The 22988-nt window shown below is 47.4% G+C and overlaps 2 protein-coding genes across 6 annotated transcripts in view; both read left to right on the top strand.

The window, feature by feature from the left end:
- The window catches only part of TLR7 (toll like receptor 7), a 98665-nt gene extending 77474 nt beyond the window's left edge, over positions 1-21191 (top strand). For all 5 annotated transcript variants that reach the window (XM_049705254.1, XM_049705256.1, XM_049705255.1 and 2 more), the window contains 2 exons: positions 20594-20707; positions 21023-21191. The gene's annotated coding sequence lies outside the window, so the exon portion shown is untranslated. The remainder of the gene's footprint in view (positions 1-20593; positions 20708-21022) is intronic.
- Positions 19647-21588, top strand: TMSB4X (thymosin beta 4 X-linked). The gene is made up of 3 exons (XM_049705262.1): positions 19647-19665; positions 20594-20707; positions 21148-21588. The coding sequence occupies exons 1-3, from the start codon at positions 19659-19661 to the stop codon at positions 21180-21182; spliced, it is 156 nt and encodes a 51-aa protein (XP_049561219.1). The 5' UTR covers positions 19647-19658; the 3' UTR covers positions 21183-21588.
- The last annotated feature ends 1400 nt before the right edge of the window (positions 21589-22988 follow it).

The following is a 22988-nucleotide window of genomic DNA, read 5'->3' on the forward strand; positions in this document are numbered from 1 at the left end:
GAAGGAACAGTTAGCACAGGGTCAGAGAAATGGGAACCTGATTTAAATGGAGCATAAAGCAAAGTCAGTTTTTTTCTCTCTCAAATCGCCTCCATTCACTGCTCCCAAAGAATACCAGCCTGTTATTTACTTTATCCATCTGTGAATGAAGGGGTTGTATTTGCTGACCTTCACATACTTCCACGTTGCCTAAGAGGAAGCCATGCTGCACTTCGGCTTTTGAGTGATCTGGCAGTTTTTTTGCATCACGTCCCTTTGAACCTTCGCATTGGACGGTGAAGCCTACCACCTTAGATTGATGGTTACATTTTTTTTTTTTTTTTTTTTTTGCGTTACGTGGGCCTCTCACTGCTGTGGCCTCTCCCGTTGCGGAACACAGGCTCCGGACGCGCAGGTTCAGCGGCCATGGCTCACGGGCACAGCCGCTCCGCGGCATGTGGGATCCTCCCGGACCGGGGCACGAACCCGTGTCCCCTGCATCGGCAGGCGGACTCTCAACCACTGCGCCACCAGGGAAGCCCAATGGTTACATTTTTAAAAAATAAATTTATTCATTTTTGGCTGCGTTGGGTCTTCGTTGCCGCGCGCGGGCTTTCTCTAGTGGCGAGCGGGGGCTGCTGTTCGTTGCGGTGCGCGGGCTTCTCACTGCGGTGGCTTCTCTTGTTGCGGAGCATGGGCTCTAGGCGCACGGGCTTCAGTAGTTGTGGCACGTGGACTTCAGTAGTTGTGGCTCACGGGCTCTCTAGAGCACAGGCTCAGTCGTTGTGGCGCACGGGCCTAGTTGCTCCGCGGCATGTGGAATCTTCCCGGACCAGGGCTCAGACCCGTGTCCCCTGCATTGGCAGGTGGATTCTTAACCACTGCACCACCAGGGAAGCCCGATGGTTATATTTTTAAACATGCTGTTAAGTCCCATGATTCTCTTGGGCAGTTAGACTAACTGACCTCTCAAGGGCAGGCAGAGTTGGTGGGGGGGTGGGGTGTAGCATGGTCGTGGGGTGTGGTGGAGGGACTGGAGCCTTGGAGCACGTGACAAGGTGGCCTCACCCGCCTCTCGCCATGAGCGTGATCTTACGCAGGTTTATCACTGGCTTCGGGCTTCACCTTGCTCATCTGTACTCTAAGGCAATCATAACCATGTCGGATGGTTTGTCTTAAATAAATGGGATAAAGCTGTTATGTGCTGGGAAAGTTTAACAACTGGTTCGGGGCATGGGAAGCCCCCCGATTTGTAGTGTTTGCCAATTTCCGTAGTGTCAATGCTCCCACCGTGGCTGATTTCAAGATACCAGTGTGACGTCACTGAATGTGGAACTGGGAAGAGATGTGGACCATCTTGGATAAACCATCTTGTAGAACCTGCCTAGAATGTAGCATATGCTCACAAGAGGTTACATCCTTGTCATCCCATCCCCCCGTAGGAATATATATGCCAACATAGGGCTTTACTCTTTTTAAAGCTCTTTCACATACACTATCTCATTAAATTCTCAGGGCAACATTGTGAGATGGGCAGGGCAGGTGTTATTTCTACGTTTTACAGATGAGAAGCCTCAGGCTCAGAGAGTCTAGAACAAACTGCTCAAGGCCACACAGTAAGTAATCTATAAAATGGGGGCAGTAAGCAGAATCATGGCCCCCAAAGATGTTTGCATCCTACTGTCTGGGACCTATGAATATGAAGGTCACATGGCAGAAGGGAATTTAGTTGCAGCTGGAACGAAGGTTGCTAGTCAGCTGACCTGAAAACAGGGAGAGGGTCCTGAATTATCCAGGTGGGGCCCATGTAATCCCAAGGGTCCTCACAAGGGGAAGAGGGAGGCAGAACCAGAGGAAATGTAGCTACAGGGGAAGAGTCAAAGAGATGCAATGTTGCTGTTTTTGAAGATGGAGGAAGGGGCCACAAGCCAAGGAATGTGGACGGCTTCTAGAAGCTGCAAAAGGCGAGAAAGCAGCTTCTTCCCTAGAGCCTCCAGAACGGGACACAGCCCTCCAGCACCTTGATTTTGGCCCCGTGAGGCCTGTGAGGGACTTCTGATCTCCAGAGCTGTAAGACGATACATTTGTGTTGTTTAAGCTGCTAAGTTTGTGGTCATTTGTTACAGCAGCCATAGGAAAGGAATACAGTGGACTGGCAATTAGGCCTCGTCACCCCTCAAGTCACAGCTCACGTTCCACCTCCTGAGGGAGTCTTTTTTCCCTTGCCCTTTGTAGGCCTTTGCTTTCACCCCTGAGTTCCCATAATACCTGGCTTTTAGTGTTTACCATATGGTTGTAATTCTTGGCATCCCTGTCAGCCTTTTCTCTAATCCCTAAAGGCAAGATAGTTTTCTCCTCACTTTTGTGTCACTTTCTGCCAGCGTGGTACCTTCCCCGAGACCAGAACATAATAACTAGATTCAGAACGTATGAATGTGTGAATGAATGCTGACATTAGCAATAGTACTGCACCTCAGCATCACCAGAAATCATGGTGCTGAGCTGTCACAGCTACAGGACAATTAAAAGCATCTCTTGGTAGCATCTGGAGCTACCTACCCCACTTCCTGCAGTGCAGTCTGGGAGCTGCAGGAAAGATCAAGGCTACATGTCTTCCCATTGGCCCCGTAATTAGCCGTTCCCCCCAGGCCATCGTGTGTTTGTTAGCCTCTTTGCAGAGGGAACAGGGTTCTGGCTCAAGACAACCTGATGAGTGGGTGCCAGGAGCCCCAGACTCTGATGCCACCATCTTTATTTCAGCAAAGCTGGTAATTGGATTTGAGCTTTTAGGCCAGTCACTTATTTACTCTGTCCTCATTTATCAAATGTGAGAACTACCAGTTCTGTGCTCAGCTAACTTTCAAGGCTTTAGAAAAAGGAGTAGAAGAGGTATGGACGGGCCTTGACTACTGTCACATAGTTAATACACTGAGAGCAGATGTGATCACGTGCTGAGAAGAGCCAGGGCTACATAGGAAAGTTCACAGTCACAGAGAAGTGAAAGTGAATTATGTCACTTTCTATCACGTGACAGCCTTGCGGTGCTGATGAACTCACTGAGCCTGTTTCCTCGTGTGTGAGGGGGATAACGATGTGTCTTATTTATTGATCACTCCCAGTGTCATGCACCCTATTCTAAGCCCTTTACTGTTATCTTTATTTTATAGTTACACAGCTTGTCAGTGTCAGAGTCAGGACCATTACATAATCTGTGAGCCCAGTGCCTTTCTTCAAAGTGGCTAAGAATTTCAAGATGGTGGCAGCAGAACGTTAGACCAAGCACAGGGCCCTTCTAAGCGCCAGGCTCCTATGTGACCCTGGGCAGTCTGACTCCAGAGCCTTCTCTCTTAACATCTGTGCTACAATGGCTGTCTCCTCAGGTTGTCGTGAGGTTGGAAGTGAGACTCATGCATTCTTAGCAGCAGGAACAGTATGCACAGTGGTCTGGAAGTAGAGGCATGGAGAGGAATACACATAAGGGATGATAAACCCTTGTGGCTACAGCTTTGGTGACTTGGAGGAAGCAGAAGCGTGCTGGTAGATAGTACACGTTCCAAACGTGATGCTCTGCAGGCCAGCCAGAGAGGCCCTTGCCCTCTAGCCTGCTGGTGATAGGAAGTGCTGGAAGGCTTAGAAGCAGGAGGTGATGTGGACACAGGTCAGGGAACTAATCCTAGGGGGCAGTGTGGAGCAGGGAAGGCCGGGGCAAGAGCACACCCTAGAAGAGGCTGTTCTGATGACACTCCAGGGGCACAATGATGAGGGGCTCCTGGAGCAGAGGCAGGGAAATGGGGAGAAATGGACAATTTTGAGGTAAGTCAAAATGACGAGTTTGGGTTACAATCTGGATATGGGGGGAAAAGGAAAAGCTTCTGATGCCCGATGACCTGGCCTTTCTGGGGTGTCTTGGGGTGGGTGTCGTCACCTACACCAACGTTGCTTTTGAGCATGTAGCAAACAGGATACATTTCTTCAGGAAGAAGAAATTTTTGAGAAGACAAAAATTGATTTCACTTCCTAAAAAGACCAGCTGTCACTGGCCATACATTCAGTCATTTCTCAGTTTGGATTTTCCCCCAAATATTCCAGTCCAGTTTTCAGAGGCATTATCAGTTCTTTGATTGTGTTCCTTGCATATAATTATATAACCGTAATTGTAAATTTCAGAGGAAACAAACTATGCAATTAGAATAAAAGAAAACCAGAAAAAGAAAAAAAGAAATCCTCTTCCAACTCTCTCCCAGATTCTTCTTTTACACTGGGTAGGGGCCCGAGGAGCGACCCACCTCAAGCCCGACTGCCTGGGTTCAAATCCCAACTCCCACTTACTAGCGATGGGACTTTGGACAAGTTAGGTAAGCTGGTTCCCTCTGTAAAGGGGGATAACAATACTAGTTCTTACCTCATTCCTACCATATCACCTTGTTCTGAAGATTAAATGAGCAGTGCTTAGACGGGTCCCTGGCATGCCTGGTGAGCAGGCCATAAATGTCAGTTATCATCATAGTCTCCAGATTTTCTATGATGATCCTGAATGACATAGAAGATCAGAAGCATCTATATAAGTTATCATATTATCTTTATTATTACTTCTCTGTCGCCAGTGGGAATGAAGGGACCATCAGCTGACACTATGGTCATGAGGTTGGGTTAAGCCTTCCGCCTGCCTTGGAGGCCTGGAGAGAAGGACTTGTGGGCTGGTCCTCCAACATAGCCTTGTCGACTGAAAAAAAGAAAGAAAAAGCACAACCTAAAAGTTGAGAATTATGTTTTATTCGGCACACAAACTGCGGACTTGAACCCAGGAGACAACCTCTCAGAAAGCTCTGAGGGACGGCTCCAAAGAGGTAGGAGGGGGAGCCAGGATATATAGGAGTTTTTGCAAAAATACCAGGTAGTCAGAACATTAAAAGATCACTGTTAAAGAAAACCGGATGTCTCAGGTTAACGAATTTAGCAGTTTTCTTTATATGGGAAGATGCAAGAATCTGGGCTCATTGAGATCATTCCTTTGATATATACCTTAGCTATCGAGGGCCAATGTCCTGCTTTTCTCCATCCTGAATCCCCTCAGGGTGCACAGTCAGGGCGGCTGCAGTGGCTGAGGGCTTAATGTGGCTGCAGCTTGCTTTGTTTCTCGAGCTCTCCGCGTTAATGACAATAACTCCCCGCTTGCAGGGCTGGACTTCTCTGCCCCAGGAAGCATTCAGCAAGCATTATTCCTTCAGGGCTGATGTGTCTGTGTGCTGGAGATACAAAGAGAAATGAAACCTAGGCCCACCGAGGAGACCCAGCCTGACAGGGAACAAACAAATGGCAGCGAGGGGAACAACTGTCACAACAGAAGACTTTCCGGGGCAGGGGGTGTGAGGACTGTATCCTGCTTCAGGAAGTCAGAGCTTCCCCCAGTAGGGCACCATTTAAGGCCAAGTCTCTAAAATGGCTGAGAGACAAGGAACTGTCTAGGGTGATGGAAATATTTTGTATCTCGACCAAGAAGATGGTGACTCTGGCATACATGGTCGTCCACATTCATGGACGGTAACTTAACATGAGTGCATTTCATTTGATGTAAATTAAACATCGATCGAGTCGATTAGAAAGAGAGAATGCAAGGGCAGGCGTCCTCTTGTCCCATTAGCACATTGCCTGGCCCTTGGTGGACTCCCAGTCATTCTCTGCCCAGTGAGACCAGGAAGGCACAGAGGGGCGAGAGTACTGAAACTTTCTGTGTGCCCAGGAGCCGCGTCTCCCCACCTGCTGGTTCTGAATCCCGCCTTTGTGTGGCCACCAGAAGCCCGGGCAGAAGCCAGCCTCTGCGGGGGAGGAGCCTTGGCTAACTGCACAGATCCAGCCAGGCCTATCCAGGCCTCAGGGAGCGTGGGGAAGTCTTTTGGCTCGTTTGTCTTGACACACAGGCTCTCCGGGTCTGAACACGGGCGTGATTGGTGGATCGGCTCCAAGCCTCGCAGGCCTGTTTATCCTGCGGGCGGCTCCCATCTGCTCGGCTGTCTGAGCTCTCAGCTACCCCTCCTCTTCCCTCCCCCGCCCTTCTCTTCCTTCCCCTCCCCCTCTCTCCTCGTTCAGAGGACCCAGGGGGGCAGGGCTGGCAGGAAGCCCTAGAGGGAGAACTGAGGCCTGAAACTTACTAAGTTCTGTTCTCTGTGTGTGTGTGTGTGTGTCTCTGTCTGTCTGTCTGTCTGTCTGTCTGTGTTTGGGTGCATCTGGATGGACAGACAACTGAAGTAGGGATCAACCTGTGAATGGGTCTAAGTTTCCCCCCTCAAGGTACGATTGCCAGATCAACTCTAGGATGCCCAGTTAAACTGGACTTTCAGATAAATAACTAATCGTTTTTAAATATAAATGTCTCAGCTATTGCATGGGATAACTTATACTCAAAAGCTATTTGTTATTTATCTGAAATTCCAATCTTGCGACATTCTGCTTTTCTACCAGCTAAACCTAGCATCTCTGCTGGGGTGTGATGGGAAACGGTGGGAAGAGGGAGAAGACAGCCTTCCTTTAAGCCTGCACAAGGAACTCTCCGGGAAACGAGCACGGCCCAGCTACACAGTCTTCACCAGGGCACCAGAATCATGTCAATAATGTCAGTAATGATGGTGATTGCAGGGCGGGTGTGTGCAGCCTCTCTGCTCAGCTTCCTGGGAGGCGATTGTCCTATAATTCGCAGGGGAAAGCGGCAGTTGGCAGACGTGAGAAGGAACAGGGGCTGTGAAGATGCTCCATTCCATCTCCCACGCCCCACCTCCTCTGTGCCACTCTTTTTTGTCTCCCAGGATCTGAAGCCCACAATGTAGCCAAGTGGGAGTCACTGGGGATTACGGGCATGGATTCGGGGCATGGATTCAAGGCGGAGAGAGGTGGCAAGATGCCACTCCCATCCCTGCCAGCCTCACCTGTTTTTCCAGGCTTCCCCCATCCACTACTCATGTGGATGCCTCCCTGGTCAGAACTCCCACCGCAGTGCTCCATGGGCACTTAACCCTCGAGGTAGGCACAGGAGAAGTCAGTGGAAAGTTACTTGCACATAAACGGACAGATGGATGAGGAAACCCCAGGAAACCACGGCTCCTCCCCTGCAGGGGCGCCAGACCAGAAGCCAACCTTCTAGGCTTGGGACCCGCTTCTGGCCTTGCTACACACCCAGAGACCTTGGGCATGTCACTTACCACGTGTCCCATTTCTTCCCTTCTAAATGGGATGCCAGCTTCCTTATGACACCCTCACTGGGCTGTCAGGAGGCAAGAATGAGCTAGCAGATGCAAAATAACGGCAACATCTAAAAATGAATATCCAATCCGTAGATATTCAGACACACACATACATCATTATATGATTCCAGGAGCAGCTTCCCAACCTCACTTAATATATAGTTCAGTTCACCAAAATGCAATGTTTTGCTCACATTTTATGGGAAAGCCTCCAAGGCACAGCTGCTCTCATGAAGGATGGCTCTGAACTGGGCCTGCGGTGGGCTGGCTGACTAAACTGTACTTGAGTTGCCTTCTAGAACGGAGGTCTGCTGGAGACCTGTCTACAGCCAATTTGATTTCGGATTATAAGAGCCATAGTCTTGACAATAACTGTCCTCCTGCCCCTTTAAGAACACAAGTTCCGGGCTTCCCTGGTGGCGCAGTGGTCGAGAGTCCGCCTGCCGATGCAGGGGACACGGGTTCGTGCCCCAGTCCGGGAAGATCCCACATGCCGCAGAGCGGCTGGGCCCGTGAGCCATGGCCGCTGAGCCTGCGCGTCCGGAGCCTGTGCTCCACAACGGGAGAGGCCACAACAGTGAGAGGCCCGCGTACCGCAAAAAAAAAACAACACAAGTTCCTTCAAGTGCACATAAGCAGGAAGTGCCCCTACTCAGTCCTGACTGCCTGTTTCACTTCCTTTCAAAGGTGTTTTCTTACTGAAGAAACCCCAAGTCCAAGGTCACATTCGATTTCTTTCAAATGCATACTCAACTCCCTTTGTGTTGGTTTTATGAAGTTTTTTGGCAGGAAAGGATAAAATAATATATAGTTTTTTATTTTATATTTTTTAGTAGACTTTACTTTTGAGAGCAGTTTTAGGTTCACAGCATAACTGGGTGAAAGGTATGGAGGTTTCCCATATGCCCCCTGCCCCCCACGTACATAGCCTTCCCCACCATCAACATAAGTAATGTTTTTTTAAATATATAAAAGATGAAAGTAAAACATAAAATGATATTTAAAATATTTTAAAATATAAAAGTAGTACATGCTTCTGGGAAAAACGTAAATAATAGAGGATTGTCCATTTCCCTTCCCCAGAGGTAACCTCTATTCATAGTTCTTAAAACTCCCTTCTGGAAATTGTCTCAATACCCCTGACTTTTTTATTGCACAGAGGAGACCATACACTCTTTCTAAGGTTCTCTTTTTTCCGCTTAAGAGTATAGTTTGGACATCCTTCCATGGCATCGTGAATAAACCTGCCCCAATCTTTTTCTAATGGCTGCATCATTTTCCATTGTTTGGGTATTCTATCCTACATTTAACTGATCTAATTAATATATACTTAGGTATGTATTATATATATATATATATGTATGTATGTGGATGCAGACGTAGATATCTTTGTGTCCAAATACGGCGGTTGAAAACAATTCTAACAGTGGAATCGCTGGATCACGCTGGAAATGCTTGGAGAGCCACTGGTACCCCTGAAAAGTTGGATTTATACTTCCCACCAGGGCCTGTGAGAGCTGCTTTCGCTCTCCTTCCCCTGCATTCTGACCAACCTGAGGCATCATCCAACCTTCTCAGATTGTCAGTCTGAAAGGGACAGACTAGGGTTCCTTGTTCGATTCGCATCTGAAAGCCTCCTGTGGTGGGGGGGAATCTCTCCCTACATCAGTTTTGGCTCAGTGAGAGGGGCTTAGAGAGCAGACTCTGGAACCAGACGAGCCACTTGCCAAACTCTACAGCCTCGGTTTTTACATCTGTAAAATGAGCATCCATCCTTAGACCAAGTTCATGGGGTTATTGAGAGGATCCAACAGAGCAATACAGAGTATGTAGTGCTACAGATGTTAGTGTGTTTCCCATCAAAGCAAAAAAAGAATAAAAAACACCCCCCAAAATAAAAAACCGATTTCGACTGACCTAGTCAAAGGCCAATTAACAATTTTTGCGGTATCTGAAATCTCACCTTCTCCTTACTCACCACCCCTGCTTGAGGGTGGAAAATGCAAATCAAATGCTGAAAAAGAAAACTTAAACTGTCACATTAAATGGTTGGTCTCCCTCGCTGAGCAACCTTGGGCATGTTACATCTCTGAGCCTTGGTTTCTTCCTCTGTAAAACAGATGTTCACTCTACCTACCCAACCAGGTCGTTAGTGGAATGCAGAAGCGTCTGGCTCTGGCAAGCCCTCCACGGATGAGCCTCGTTATTGTTACTGTCAGCCACGAATCCCTCCAGTGGCTCAGCCCACGTCCCCCAGCAGGACAGGTGGAGAGTAAATTCCCCTCAACTAATAGATGATTCACAAACACCTAAGATGCCAGGCTACTTGAAGACCCTCTGAGACTCTAAACACTGCGTAGGGCACTGGTGGAAGGGAATCCCCCAACTTTCTGGTCTGCCCTTTGAGACAGAATTATATCCTGAGAGGTTCAGCAAGCAGGTTGAGTGAGCAGCCTCCATTACCCCATTCCCTAGCGTCTAATAAGGAAAGACCCTCATGGATCTACTTCGTGAAAATATATTTGCCATGTTTTATCTTTTTAACTCTTCTCCTTGGGAAACGGGGTACACTCTGAATACTATGGTATTGCTCAAGTGACAGCTAAGTTACTTGTAAGCGGGGATGGCGCTGACATGGTTTCTCCATGTCCTTCAGTGCTGTACAGAATCTCACCTGGGTTTGTGCACAGTGGGGAGAGTAATTCACCTGCTTTGAGGTTACAATTCATCCCACCGTGAGTGACTGCTATGGTCTGAATGTTTGTGTTCTCTCCAAAATTCATGTGTTGAAATCCTACCCCTGAATGTGATGGTATCAGGAGGTGGGGCCTTCACAAATGGGATTAGTGCCCTTATAAAAGAGACCCCACAGAGCTCCCTAGCCCTTCTGCCATGTGAGGATACAATGAGAAGTCTGTGGCCCCGAAGAGGGCCTTCACCCGACCATGCTGGCACTCTGATCTCAACATCCAGCCTGCAGAACTGTAAGGAATATCTGTTGTTTGTAAGCCACCCACTTTGTTGTATTACTGAGCTAAGGGTTCTTTTCAAAGACCGCTGAAAGAGCCACACCATGTAAGGAACAGAGATACAATCAAAAGCACATCTCAAAGCATAATGGCTTCACTGTGGAGGAACCTGCCAGAGAACACCTTAGTCAAATGATCAAAGTTAACATCCCCAACAATGGAACAAACCAAGACCACGTGCCTCCTGATGCGAGACACCGAGAAGGTCACAGCATCCCTTGTGTAGTATTCCTGCCAAAAAGGCAAAGCCCCAGTCTAATCACGAGGAAACATCAGACAAACCTAATTCAAGGGAAATTCCACAAAACAACTGGCTTGTCGTCTTCAAAAATATTCGTGTCATTGAACACCGAGAGAGGCTGAGGAAATTCTAAATGAAAAGACGCTAATGGGACATGACAACTCCATGTGATACATGCTCCTGGACTGAAACCTGAATCAGAAAAAGAAAAATTGTTATAGGGATATTATCAGGCTAATAGGCAAAATGTGAATTAGGTCCGTAGCTAAGATAGCAGTGTTGGAGCAATGTGAAATTTCTTGACACGGATAACTGTGCAGTGGCTATGCTGGAAAAGGTTCTTGCTCTTAGTAAATGTGCACCAACTATTTGGAGGTAAAAGTTGTCAGATTTGCAAAGCGTTTAGAAGATAGATGATAGATAGATAGATAAAGAGTGCGAGAGTCAGAGAATGATAAAGCAAATGTGGCAAAATATTACCAATTGATGAATCTTCATTGTGTTTTTGCAGCTTTTCTGTAAGTCACCTTGTTATCATAAACAATCAGGTGTGGTCCAAGGGGCCCATCAGGAATAACAAAGACACTCCAAACACTTGGGAAATTCCAAAAGTTTAGAGGCTCCCTCCCAGGAACGGGGGACCAAGGCCAGTGCATTCTTTCTTATGCAAAACCAGATTAAGTATTTTAGCTAAAAAAGTAAGGCATTTCTGCAAACATAGCCGTAGAGTACAAAATAGAAAATTCAGACGTTAAAATACCTCCTCCTGGCCCAAACTAAAATTATGTCCCTGTCTGGATGTAGATAGAAAAATAGACTGAAGTCCAAATGTATGCTTACTCTTTGTGCCAAGGACCATAAGTAGTAAAAATAAGTGGGGGAGAGCGTGTGTGTAAATATGTCGGGCAAGCCATTTTCATGAATGAGGCATTTTAGGTCTTTGGAAGCCAAGCACGCACATGGAGGTTCAAATCTGAGAAATGATTCTTGGAGGACAAAAACGAACAAACAAAACACACCACCGCAACAAAAGCCAGTGTGCTTTCGTTTGCTTCGCGTTGGGAACAATTCCATTACCAATCAGTCATCCTACAGTTAGTTAAAATACTGCCCTTAGATGACTGAGTTTCATACGTGACTGAATTTGCCTCCTTCTAATCCTAGATCTAGAATCTTTCTCCTGAAGTATGCGTTATCTGAGCTCTGGCACCTAAAATCATGCCTAAAGGACTAGGGGCCCACAGTTGCAAGTAAGGAGTTTGGGTTGGTGGTCTTGGCTCTGCTGACCAGCTGAATACCCTTGGGCAGGTCACTAAACCTCTCTGTGCTGAGTTTCATCCTCTGCGAAAGACTGATACCAGCACCTAGCCCCTTTATCTGCATAAGGATGCTTGAAGGGTAAAATGACAACCAAAATGAGAAAATGCCTTGATAAAGTTGAGAAACACCAGATACATGTGAGATGTATTACAGAAGAATTACTGAAGCCCGGAATGTAAGGTGACACCTGTAAGCTGTAAGCTGGTCTTTTTAATTTAAATTAATTTTTTTCCCAACTGTTGTCCAATTTGCTGGTTCCCCTGAGCTGGTGCCTAAACCTTTTTAGGTAACCTGCTGCTCTCGACTGTGGAATTTAGGCCATGCAGAGAGTGGGCAGGGGGAAATAGTCAATTAAATTTCCAAAGCAGAGTTCTTCAGTGGCTTATCCGGTTTATTGGCAGCCATACCATCTCTTCCATTCTCTCTCAGAAACCCTGTTGGTGACTTCCTGTAGTTCAAGAGACCTCTCTTTGAGATAGACTGGGGTCCACAGTCATTCAAGTGGTCTTTGGAGAGAATCCATGTACTTAGACAAAAATTACATCTTTTATTTTCATTAACCTCTACCTGAGTGTAAGCGTTTCCTTCACGTATGCACGTAGGCACATCTCTTAGTCAGCACGGGCTGCTGTAACAAAGCACCATAGATTGGGTGGCTTCAACAGCAGACATTTATTTCTCACAGTTTTGGAAGCTGGGGAGTCCAAGACCAAGGTGCAGGCAGATTCAGTGTCTGGTGAGGGCCCACTTCCTGGCTTGTAGACACCCGCCTTCATTCAGACAAACGCTCAGTCCGTGACAGCAAGGAACCTCTGTTATTAGCAGTTCCTGTCACTGCATCAACAACAGAAATCACAGATATTTTCATATCTGTTCATGTTTTACACTGCACACTCATCACTATTTTGAATTTATGCTGGGTATGAGACCTCCTCGTAGATTGTGCTATTTAATGCATAAGGAAGCATGTATATTACTGCATCACAATGTTTACAACTCTTTTGGTAACTGTATGGAAATAGAATTGCTTTCATTCGTGATCCCAGGTTTTTTATTTTCTGCATTTATGTAATTCTGAGAAAGGGTCTAGAGGCTTCCTCAGATCGCCCTGGCACAAAAAGAGTTAAGAACCCCAAAGCTCACTCCTCCCTGACTCGCCTCCCATTTCCTCATAACCAGACCCTGGGTTGTGAGGAAACAGGACTATGATTCACTTTTCTTTTCTTTTCCTTTTTTTTTTCATTTAAAAAATTGAGTTAAAATTCATATAACATAAAATTAACCATTTTAATGTGAACGATTCAGTGGCGTTTAGTACATTCACAGTCGGGTGTAATCACCACCTCTAACTAGTTCCCAAACATTTTCATCACCGTAAAAGAAACTTTGGACCTATTAAGTCATCACGCCCTTTTCCTCCCTCCCCAATTCCTTGGCAGCCTCTAATCTCCTTTCTGTCTCTATGGAATTTGCCTATTCTAGATGATTCACATGAATGGAATCCAGAATATGTGGTTTTTCGTATCTGACTTCTTTACTTAGCAGGTTTTCAGGGTCCTTCCACGTGGCAGCATGCATCAGCGCTTCATTCCTTTTGATGGCTAAATAATATTCCATCATATGGTTAGACCACATTTCATTTATCCATTCATCCATTGAGGGACATTTGGATCATTCTCACTTTTGGGGTATTGGAATAGTGCTGCTATGAACAAGAGTACAAGTATTTGAGTACATGCTTTCGATGCTGTTGGGCATACACCTAGGAGTGGAATTGCTGGGTCGTATGGATATTCAGTGTTTAACTTTGTGAAGAATATGATCAGCTTTTACGTCTTTAGTTAAATCTATTTGCTAAAGTGAGATTTGGTCATTTTAGTGTCTGTGAATCCCAGTTGTCCATATCATCTTGACCAACTCGGACAATTCATTCCTGGCTATAAATTGCACAGTATAAGCCTAGAACTCAACTCTCTTTTTCCTGGTGCTTTCATTTGCCCCATGTTGGGCCTTTGTGTGAAAAGATGACATCCTCCTCTTCTTCTTGCTTTGATGGAAATTATGTCTATGGGATTCTTTCCCTGGGAAGGCTCCAGGGAGGGTGGGCATCAGAGAGAATTGGGGAAGTGGGTGAATGTGCTGGTAAAGGCTTGCTCCTTCATTGGCCTTGGTATGTGCCAGTCAGTTCTGATGCGCAAGTAAGCTGATTACTGCAGGCATCCGTCAGACAGGAAAAAATAACGTGGCAGAAAGGAAGGGAAGAGACCTGGTATGTGCACCCAGCACAGGTCCTAGGAAAAGGTGGTGACCTCCCCGGGTCACCAGCTTCAAGGACAACTAGGCTCAGATTGAAGCTTAGCACACGGTGGAGAGGCTGAACTGTCCCGTGCACACGCTCAAACTTTCCACTCTTGGGCAGCTGGGTGGGAATGACGAGAGAGGGCGTGCTAGGCAGAGGAAGAGACGGATGAGTCGATGGACCCATTCCTGGGTCCTAGGAAGAGCCAGGGGCACTGGGGGCACAGAGGGAATGAGAATGAAAGGGGCAGGACTGGCTTCATAACTTGGGGACACAGGGCAAAATGAAAACGTGGGGCCCTTTGTTCAGAATTATGAAGAATTTCAAGATGGCAGCAGCAGAGCATTAAGCTAAGCACAGGGCCTCTGTGAGGGTGGGGCCTTGTGCGACAACACGGGTCACAGGCCCAAGAAACCAGCCTCGGGGAGGGGAAATGGTCAGGGTCAGCCACGAAGGTGTCAGCCCATGTGAGGTGTCCCCCCAAATTTGGGCCACTTGTCCATTGCCCACCTGAGGTTCATTTTTCTCCCCACAAAGCCATTAACCACCTTCTGCTGACGACCTGGGAACTATATGCTACAGAAAAGCTTTGACGCCCAGCGAAGAAGCACATTACAACATATGAACACTTATTACTTGCTAATGATAGTTCTGCTTCACAACAGAATAAATAGTTTCATTTTTAACACAGGAGGCTGTCAGTGCCCCCCCCTTCCGATACGTTGTTTGACCTACTAATTTTGTTTTAACCGTTGTAATATGAATGACTGCTGGGAAAAATATTAAAGTAGTGAAAAGCTGTGTGAAAACGCCACTGTTCAAGATAAAGAATCCCCTTTATTGCGAGCGTGCCAGGCTATGTAGGAGCAGGCAAAGGGCAGATTGGGTGTCTGTAATGAAATCATTTGAAAATTGGAGCAGGCAAATTTTTAACCGATACGATCTATTACTATGATATCTACGCTTAAAAGTTTTAATGATGGAAACCTTGGATGGTTTCTTGAGATGGAATATATAACTTTACCCTGATGTGGCCTACAGAACGAAAGTCTAAAGGCCTTAGGGTAGGATTCTAGAAAACTGTAGTGTTTAAATGAGGCAGCTTCTAGGCCGGCCAGTCCGGGTTCAGACACTGCCTCAGGCTTTCACTGTGTGGTTTGGGGTAAGTTATCTGATTCTCCAAGACTCCCTCACCTGCAAAATGGGGGGCCTTCGGGTGCCTCTGTCAGAGATGCCTGCAAGGATTTGGGGAGATTACACATGGAAAGCTCCCCCCTTTATGGTAAGCCCTCAAGAAATGTTTGCTATTATTATGGTCATGACTGCTGCGCGGTTGCTTTTGTTGTGGTGGTTCTTGTTGTTATTATTGTTATTGTTGTTATTGTTATCTGGCCCCTGCCTGCCTCTCCACATTATTTCCTCTGTCAGTTTCTTTCACTCAATGCAAGCCCCAGGCTAAAGGAAGCTACTCCTCGCCCCCTGCATGTACTCAAAGGTTCTCTGCCTTCTTTTTGTTGCCATTGCTGTGAGGGGGCTGAGGAACCACTTGAGGGGATGTCGTAGAGGTGAATTCAAGCCACAGAAGGGAACCGGGTTGAATGAGATCCCCTGTAAGTTCCCCTTGGCTCTAAGATTCCATCAGATCAACAAAGTGGACAGGAAAGTTGAGCAGCCCAGGGTCCGACATTTTCGAGATTGTTCTTTGACCCTCCCTGCTCTCCTGGTACTGCCCCCTCCTCTTTAGCCCCCTAGCTGAGGGAGCCTTCCGTTCCATTGCATGGAATACAACGTGGACCCCCGCCGAGCTGGGAATCCTAGTGGAGACGGGCCTCCGTGAGAGCACGTAGACTTGGTAGATAGATGTTGAGCAAGTTGCTTCAATTCTCTGAGCCTCAGTTTCTTCAGCAGTAAAATGGGGATATTTGCAGCCACTACACAGGGTGAGAACTGAATCAGATGTTGTACACAAAGGGCTTCAACAGAGGGTCTGACGTACAGCTAGGCCACTAAATATCACCTCCCTGTCATCAAGGCTGGACTCGGGCTGGGTCTTTAAGGAGATTTAGATGAACAGATGGAGCTTGCAGGGTCACGGGAAAGTGGCTTGAGGCAGGTGGGGGCAGATGGAAGGAGGCCCTGAAAAGTGGACAAAGGGACCTGGGCCTGAGAAAGCAAAGAGTCGGGAGCCTTGCTTAGTCCCCGTTGCCCCTCCTCTTCTCTGGCCAGTGCCTTGCGTAAAATGTAATAGGTTAAAAATAATAGGATGAATTTTCCTGAACTCAGATTTCAAGGGCTGTTTCCCCAGCTTTGGAAATAGCTACAAATCTGTCCCCGGCCCGCCCTGGAAAGCAACATAAAACACAGTGTGCCCTGACACCGCTTCCTGGTTCCACTGGGCCCAGGCTTCGACGTGGCCACCTTCCAGCGCAGGCTCTCTTGGCACGGTTTTCACGGGGTCTGTGGCCTCCCGAGGAGAAGAAGACAGGGCCTGGCTCAGGTGGGCTGTCTAGTCAGCTTTCGCTGGAGAGTCCTGAGCCCCGGGCACACGCCGCCGTTCTTTTGTCCCTCCAAGCCTCTGTCTTTTCTTGGGATTGAGAACTGGTGACCCAGCACGTGCTAACCCATTATAGACAGTAGCTTCCAGGAGGCAGGAATTATCTCTGACGTCTGAAGCATCAATACTGGAAGGACTGAAGAGAAGAAAGCAAGGTGGCTAGAGTCACAGGTGCAGAGTGGGGCTGAGCCAGGTGCAAGGACCTTCCTCACTGAAGCCAGTCAGTTCCATGCCATCCTTCACTGCTAACTGAGCAACTACTATGTACCAGGCATTGTGAGACACAAGGCAGCCTGCCTCCCGCTCTTCCTGGTGAGTCTCAGGTGCAGACCCAGGGCCGCCCCGGAGGTGAAGAATTTTCTCAGCGTCAATAGTACAGAGTGGCTACTCGCTGAGTTATCCCAATGCTGGATCTCTAAGCCTCAGTTTCCGTATCTGTAAACCTCTCCTCATGGAAAGGCCCTGGTCATGAAAGGCGAAAACAAACATAAAGCTGCTATTACAATGCCTGACTGAAATTTTATTGGCTGAAAAATTAGCAAAAGAGCTCATGAAAATCTCAGTAAACTGGTACTTTAAAAGAGAAAGAACTAATAGAAAAACATCTAAAATGTGCAATTAATTCCAAACACTGAGGATTTCTTCCTCAACCCTCCATCCTAAATAATAATACAAAGCAAAACAGTAACAACACTGTCACACACTGTCTGAAGCATTTCAGCCTCCCAGCAACCGTGGAAGGTTAAGTACTGAATGATCCCATTTCACAGATGAGAAAATACACAGAAAAATTAATTCACAGGCCAGGGTCACACAACTCTCGGGAATATTCCTTGAGTTCGCATTTGCTGCCATCTGCCTCCCGCTGCCCGTTCCATTCTTCCTAGAACCCCCGGAAAGTCCACAAGTCAAGCCTAACATGGCAGCCACTCTTCCTTTCAGGGAGTTGCTTCCTTCTCTTTCCCTTCCTCTCTGTCCATTTCTAAAGAGACAGGCAGAAGGAAGGCTGCTTGTTGCCTAACTAGAAAAATGGTCCAGGGTTTACAAATTTCTACTCCGCCACTGCCTTCGGAGACATTGCGCTGCAAGGCCTGAGGAGAAGGCCTTGGGGAGAAGCAGGGAGCCTTAGTGTCGTACCTGTGTCATCCGGACACTCGGGGAGGAGAGAAGTGATTCTTGACAGCAGCTGGGTGAGGGGAAATGGACTCCCAGAACCCAACAGAAATGGTGTCGGCACGAAGCACCTGACGGCTGCAAAGGGCCAAAAATCCACCCTGCACGCTCCTTCCTGAGTTTCCACGATGAAGTGGACTCTTGGGCCAGTCAACTAGGGGAGGGTCAGGGGAACGTGTAACCAGAGAGATGACATACTGTGCCTGCATGAAAAAGTCCAGTGCCCTCATTCGGGAGCAGAATGACAGCGACCCAGCAGAGTGTGAACTGGGGAACCAGACGGTCACCTGCCCCTGCCCACCCTGTACCCCTCCTTCCCCAGGAAGAAGGAAGTCTAGTGGACGCAGAAATGGGGAAGTCGGAGGTGCTCCTGCAGTGGCTTTCATGGGTCTATATAACAATTGACTCCAACCCCCAGTGAGACAAAAGCCTCGGCCATAAACAAGATTAGCAAGGGGTTTCTGGAAACATTTTCTGAGGACGCAGGGAGGGGGAAGGAGTTTTGTGCATACTGCTTTATGTGAAAACTCTCACAGCCTGGCTCCTTTTCCCTTCACAGGCCATGTGCAGCTCCCCTCTCCTCCCCCCATGGTATTTGTAACTGATTTCAGCCCAAGGGGAGGGGTCCCTAGTATTCAGAGTCAGGTGCCATTTTGAAAACTCCTCTCTACCTAGAGCTCCCATATTTCCGGATGTAACTCAGAAACGCACTTCAAAATGGAATCCTGCTCGAAAGACGCCTTTCAAAATACGGAGTTCGATTTTTAAATTGAATCTTCAGATTTTAGAGATAATGGGAGTGCAGTCTCTGGCCTTCCACCTGGGCCTCCTTGGCAATCACTTTTGTAATTTAGGAAAATCAGGAACAGGAAAGTAAAAGAACTTCTTCCTTGTCCGGCAGCAAGTCAATAGCAGAGCTTGAACTTGACTTATTTTCCTAAGAGGCAGGCGATGTACTCTATAAACTCCCGGTAAATTCACCGCCAACCCGCAAATATTCCGGTTATTTGATTTGGGTGCTAACCAAACTTACAGCATTTTAAAAAATATGCATGTTACAGTGAGAAAACTTTTTTTTTTAATCACTTAAGGGTGCTTTACTTCCCACCCAAGTCTAGGAGAATGCCAGCGAGAAGACAAAGAAGGCCGGGGTGGGGCGTAGGGCTTCCACTGGCCTGAAAGCTGAAATCACGGGAATCGCACCGCTGCAGTGGGCGAGGCCCTGGGGCGAGGGACACCGCACCCTGGCTTGGGGATGTCTGCAACGGACAAAGGCAGCTTCGCAGTAAAGGAATGCCAGTCCCCCCTAGGTACCACCCAGGCCCTTAGTTATCACGCTCCGGTCCCCAAGAACAGGTTTGCGCGGCTGCTGCAAAAATCCATGATGACAGAACAGACATAAGGGGCTGGGGGAATGTACTATGAAGGAAGTGTTGCAGGGTGGGCTTTGCGCGTTTTATTTTTCCGCCCTCGATGCGGTTAGGTGCGTGGGTGGACACAGGGTGTGGGCCCCCAACGCCAGGCAGGCCCCGGACGCCGTTCCGGAGACGCGGCGCGAAGGAGTTAAGCGCGCCGGCGGTGACGTCACCTCATTTACATAGGAGCGCGCATATAGCGGCGCCCGCCGGGCCCTGCCCGGCACTCGGCGGCGACCACTGCGCAGGTCGGACCTCGTTCGCTCGTAACTCGCTCCGGTGAGCCCGGGGGCCCCTGCCTCCTGCCCTTTGCTCCCCTTCCCGCCCCGCGCCCGCATCCGTGAAGCCGAGCAAGAGTGGTCCTCCTGGGAAAGGCGGCCCCTGGGGAGCTTGGGGGTGCTGGACCCTTCCAGATGCTGGGTAACGGGGTCGGGAACTCGGTGATTTTTTTGTTTTTTAAATATTTAAAAATTTCGCGTTTTGCTATGGCAGCTTCGAAGGGAACATTTTTTTTTTTCTTTCCTCCCCCCCGCCCAAAGAAAAGCATTCTGCATCGCTTCTTAGGCGATGATGAATCAGGAACAGAAAGATCCTTTGTTCCGGCTCACACCCACCAAGGCCCGGAGCTTCACAGTCACATTTTTTCTCTCGCCTCCGATGGCTTCGTGGGCTGTATCTGTTTAGGTTTAAGACGGCTGGGCTGTATTATGAAATGTTTAAAACGCCCTTCTTGCAGGGGGATGTGTGCAGAGCTGCGGAGTCGCTCCTAAATGCAGATCAGCGTTGATCTAGAGGGTGTGGGGACAGCTTTGTGTGCGGCTGGCTCCATTGTTGAGCGAAAGGAAGGAAGCGGGTAGGGCGGTGGTCGGTGGCGCCCGGCAGCAGCTGCCGCCTTTGTGAGCAGAGAAGAAAGCAGGACGGCTCGCATCTTTGGGGAACAGGCCACGTATAGAAAACGGAAACATTTTGTGCAGCCTTGGCTTCATTTTAAGAACTCTAAGTCGATTTTATTCCCCTTAAGCTTGAAATGGTTTCACTTTTCTCTAATGTTGAAACACTGCAAGTAACAAACCCACAGTGGTTAATTTCACTGTTTTGAAAGATTCGGCCTCCTTGTGTGGGCGATCTTCCCAATTTGACCCTCCGCGTTTTGAAATACTAAAGGCGGGGAGGGGGGGCTCTCTCTTTCTCCTGTAGAAAGAGGATGATCTTTAGCCCTGAATGAAAGCGGAAGGTGGCAAAGTGGGTTTTCCGGCAGGAGACAGGAGGGCAGAGGCGCGTTTCTGAGTCGGGAGAGACGAGGGTAGGTGGCCCGCCCTCAATCTCGCTCTTGGCTTTGTACCTGCAGCTTCCTCTGCAGCCATGTCTGACAAACCCGATATGGCTGAGATTGAGAAATTCGATAAGTCGAAACTGAAGAAAACAGAAACGAAAGAGAAAAATCCACTGCCTTCACAAGAAAGTAAGCCTCCCTCCCACCCCCCTTCTTTAGAAAAGGCCGAGCGGGAGTGGCGGGGTGGGTCGGAGAGGATGGGAGGGGCTGGGAGAATTGGGGTGGGTGCACGAAGTGCGGGGGAGGAGCTGACAGTTTTGTGATTCACGCGGCATGGAAAGGTTAATTGAAAATTGCCTTGCAGCCAACAAACGCGGGGCTTTAATAATCTAATCATTGAGCGTTTAATATACCATATTAATATGCAAATGCTTTTATCCTTTTCTCTGTTCAAATGTATATCACATAAATATTTTATGGTGGAATGCCTATTTGTGCTTGTAGAAATTTGTCTGATGAGGAGAGATGTCTTTAAACGAAAGTACTGAAATCCTATGCTCGGCTATACTGAATTCGCATCTCCAGCCCCCTCCATCTTTTTTTTTTGTCTTTTTCTTTTCCGGTCGCAGCGATTGAACAGGAGAAGCAAGCAGGCGAGTCGTAATGAGGCGTGCGCCGCCAATATGCACTGTACATTCCACGAGCATTGCCTTCTTATTTTACTTCTTTTAGCTGTTTAACTTTGTAAGATGCAAAGAGGTTGGATCAAGTTTAAATGACTGTGCTGCCCTTTTTCACATCAAAGAATGGAGAACTACTGACAACGAAGGCCGCGCCTGCTTCCCATCCGCCTGTCTGGCTGGCAGGGAAGGAAAAGAACTTGCATGTTGGTGAAGGAGGCTGGGTGGGACGACAGTGAAATCTAGAGTAAAGAGCAAGCTGGTCCAGGGTGTCCTGCGGGCTGTAAAATGCAGTTTAATCAGTGCCATTTTTTTTGTTGTTGTTCAAATGATTTTAATTATTGGAATGCACAATTTTTTTAATATGCAAATAAAAAGTTTTAAAACCTGGCTGGTGTGACGGTATGGTCTCTGAAAGGAGCGGCTCATTCAGATGAAACCTTTGCAAAAGGGTCAAGTGGGTGCCCTGGGGAGCGATAGATGACAAACACCTGGTCATTTGGGCAAAACGACACAGAAATGGGTTTCATCCAGGTATGTGAAATAGCTCGTCTACACTAGGTAATTAGATCATTTTCTTAGGGTCATTGAATTCCTAGTATCTAGCGTTGAACGCGAACTTTGATAGAAACATTTGCAGTGCTTAACTGTTGAAGGGTCTGTTATTTGTTAAGCCGACACTGAATTTATTGTATCTGATCAAGAAAATGAAGGTGGTGGTAAGTCACAGCACACTTTCAGGTGTCAAACTTGAGTTAGACAATTATCAGTCCTGTCAGATAAGGAGAAAATGACATTTTTAACAGCTGCTTTATAAAAGGATTGAAGATATGTGCTTCCTCTTTGTCTAACGGCTGGTTCAAATTCAATATTTAAGATGGCTTTTATAAGTGCACTTAACGGTTAATGAATATGACTTAATTCTCAACTTGGATACTGAAAACTGTCTTCGGATTTAAAGGACACCAGCCGGACAAGAATGGAATTTGTGCTGTTTAAATCTGATAGGATTTAATTGGCTCACCTACAGGCAGGCCTTACCTTCGTTGAGTCCTTGATAACTTCTCAATCATTTGAAATGCCTATTTTAAGTGGTGGGTAAAAGCCAAGCCCTTGTTTTGGGGGGCGTTTAATGTGCAGAAAGAGGGAAATAAGAGTACCAAGTTTTTAAAGGAAAAGTGATGTCTTAACAAATGTCTTTAATGGATTCTTCCCTTATATAAGGAAGGGTGCAAATTTTTCAAGAATAAGTTAATTTTACTAAGTGGAAAAAGCATTTAGTGACAGTTGATCTAATAGCTCAGCAAAGCTAGCTAAGATTTACAATGCAAATGTTAAACTTGTCTGCTGTCACGCCCCCCGCCCCCACAACTGACTTGCAAAAATATCCAATTTTAAGGAGAGGGTGGAGGGCAAATTGCTTATGATTATTAAGCCGGTTGATTTCATCTCCTTGGCTCCACACTTATTTTGAGAAATGCACAGGAAACCATTTATCTGTGGTTTAGACAATCAACCAGACCATCACCTAGAAGACTGCATTGCAAGGAAAGGGGATGTGTGCAGGCAACTGCCAAACCTGAGAGGCCTCTGCCTGCTGGATTCATCGAGAAAAGAGCAGTGAGCACACAGAGGTCTGGGAGCCTTCTCAAGGTGGAGCCTGGCCCTCCAGCCCTGCATTTTCTCCTGCCTGTAAGGAAGGGTGTGGGCAAAATGAAAATGTCCATGGCACACAGATAAACCAAGCCCACGTAGCTGTTTGCTCTGTGCATTTTTCAAACAATGCAGAG

This window comes from Orcinus orca, chromosome X (genome assembly GCF_937001465.1).
Source record: "Orcinus orca chromosome X, mOrcOrc1.1, whole genome shotgun sequence".
NCBI classification, from domain to species: domain Eukaryota; kingdom Metazoa; phylum Chordata; class Mammalia; order Artiodactyla; family Delphinidae; genus Orcinus; species Orcinus orca.